At 54.9% G+C, this 2508-nt stretch overlaps 1 protein-coding gene across 1 annotated transcript in view; it reads left to right on the forward strand.

Annotated features, from left to right (window-relative positions):
• The window catches only part of LOC119591720 (agrin-like), a 23384-nt gene that overhangs the window by 10842 nt on the left and 10034 nt on the right, over nucleotides 1-2508 (forward strand). Inside the window, exons 7-9 of the mRNA XM_037940468.1 lie at nucleotides 1198-1530; nucleotides 1769-1995; nucleotides 2322-2508. Coding sequence (XP_037796396.1) covers nucleotides 1198-1530; nucleotides 1769-1995; nucleotides 2322-2508 — 747 coding nt within the window. The remainder of the gene's footprint in view (nucleotides 1-1197; nucleotides 1531-1768; nucleotides 1996-2321) is intronic.

The raw sequence follows: 2508 nt of genomic DNA on the forward strand, positions 1-2508 counted from the left end.
GCAGAGCATGTGCAGACGTCCTTCGTGTCTGTGGGCCCGAGAGTGTGACGTGCGACCGAGGGAGGTCCAGGGAGGGAAGCACGCCTGTGTCTGTGTCTGTGCCTTGAGCACCTGCACTGCGCCCTCGTCGCCTCGCTCTCTATCATTCACCGCACCTTAAATATAAACAGAAAAGAAAGACTAAGACGAAGGCGTTGCCCACAAGTCTCTGTCCTTGAGGGCGCGCGGAGACCTGTGGGCGACGCTGGTGTTGTTTAACTGATGATCAAGGAAAGCCAAGAGGTTTCTTTACTTCATGACTCTCTTATCATGTCAAGTCTGAGACCCAAGTCCATTTCACAATTCCTTTGGCCTTTGTGTTAAGATCCACCCGAGTCGCTCCCCTCAGTGCCATAAACTGACTGGCATTCCTTATAAACTGAATGACATGAACACACTGTATACTTTCACTAAATCTGATTTTTTTTTCTTTCGCACGCAAGATCTTTAGTATATTTTTCTTTTTAAAATATAAGAAGAAAGAAGAGAGAGAGTCAGAGAATTCTCGAGTTGTCTTCCCCTTTTTAAAGTCACAGCCTAACGTAACTCTGACCTGAAAGTTAACTTAAACATCACATATAAACTCCCATTGTGTCCCAACCCTCGTGAGCGTAATACTGTCAATGTCTGGAAGCGTGTAGTTGTGTTGCACCAACGACCTCTTGTGTTAGACTCTCACTAGACTTTGCCGTAGTGTTAGTTCCTCTGAGGCGCTTCGAGGCGAGCCCAAGAGTTTCTGGATATGGCAGTAGGACGCACATTTGTTACACGTGTTGTCATCCACCTGTGTTGCACTCCGTTTGGCTAATGTTGCTATGGATTCTATTATGTGACAACCTCCCTCCCGCCGACGCTCGAGCCGCGGCCTCTGCGGCTGTCGGTTCGGCTTTTTCGGCGGCGCCACACAGCGCGGCGCCACCACTTGGCGCCGCGCGCATGTGTGGCGCCACTCGGGGAACTGCAGCACCGCTCTCCTGTGCGCGGTGCTGCATGTATGTGTGGCACTGCTCGTATGTGTGGCACCACACCGATGTCTGTGGCACCGCTCCTATGTGTGTGGCACTGCTGTTACGTGTGGCGCCGCCCCTACGGCACCGCACCTATCTGTGGTGCCGCCCCCGAGTGTGAGCGCCGCTCTCATGTACACCATGAACGTAGGCAACCAATCCGACGGCGTGACGGAGTCGCCGCTGCGCCGGTCTACCGCGCCGCTGTCGACGGAGCCCCACCGCGAGGAGGCGGCGAAGGCCACGCGCCACCTGCTGCTGCCCGAGTACGTGATCGGCGGCGCCCCCGGCTCCAGCACGCACAGCCTCTCCAACAGCATCTTCAGCGTGCCGCCCACGCCCGTCACCATCGCCGCCTTCGGCCTGCTGGGCTCGATCTGTTACCGCGACAAGGACTGCTCGGTGCCCTACTCCCGCTGCAAGACGTCCATTTGCACGTGCCGCAGCGGGTACACTCAGAGCGCCGACCGTCAGACGTGCGTGGGTAAGTCTCCAGACAGGTAAGGTGCTGCATTGCATGGCTCGCTTGCACCTGCACTGTGTACGTTAATGGTCCGTTTATATCTTTAGGTGTGTCTCATGCATAATGACTTTTCCGTACCATCATTCTCTTAATCATGTCGGCCTTTGCGCACTGCAATTATGAATCTTGAAATGATGCGATGACGCGAGACTCGAAGGGGATGACCTGACACGCCTTGTTTGGCCTCTCCTCGCGGCAGTGACGACCCCGGGGCGAGAGGAGGTCGTCGGGGCGTGCGTCCGGCGACCCTGCCAGAGGGGAGGCACCTGCCGGGAGCTCACCAATGGGGGGTACAGCTGCCAGTGTCCCCCCAGGACCACGGGCCTCCAGTGCGAGAAGGAGCTTCCGCCGCCCTACGAGACGCCCTCCTTCAGCGGCTCGTCCTACCTGGAGGTCAAGAAGATCAAGGCCTACAATAAAGTGCAGGTGAGATCCTGAAGTTCGAGCATTTCAGAAAAGCTAATGGGCTCGAGACGCAGCAACGTGGGTCAGTACGCGTCTCGGTATCTACTTGTTTATTGCGCCTTTGTTGTGTATGTCTTAGATTTGGATCCAGACACCTAACTTGAATGAAAGAGTAACCATGTCTAATCCAGAAATATTATTTTCAAAGGGTCTAACAAGATAATTGGAAACATAAGAGCAACCCTCTTGCAAAAGATCCCGAACTGAAGTATTTATGATCCATTAATACTTTCCAAGCTCAACTTCCGACGAAGCTGACCTCATCCTGAATCCTTCCCCCAAAACAGCTGGAGCTCGAATTCCGCACCTTCACGGACAGCGGCATCCTCCTGTACAGCCAGCAGCAGCCTGACGGGTCCGGCGACTTCATCTCCCTGGCGCTGGTCGACGGATACGTGGAGTTCCGCTACAACCTGGGCTCGGGGCCGGCGGTCATCAGGAGTCATCACAGGGTGCAGATGAAGCGCTTCCATA

Source organism: Penaeus monodon, chromosome 29 (genome assembly GCF_015228065.2).
Source record: "Penaeus monodon isolate SGIC_2016 chromosome 29, NSTDA_Pmon_1, whole genome shotgun sequence".
In the NCBI taxonomy this organism is placed as follows: Eukaryota; Metazoa; Arthropoda; class Malacostraca; order Decapoda; family Penaeidae; genus Penaeus; species Penaeus monodon.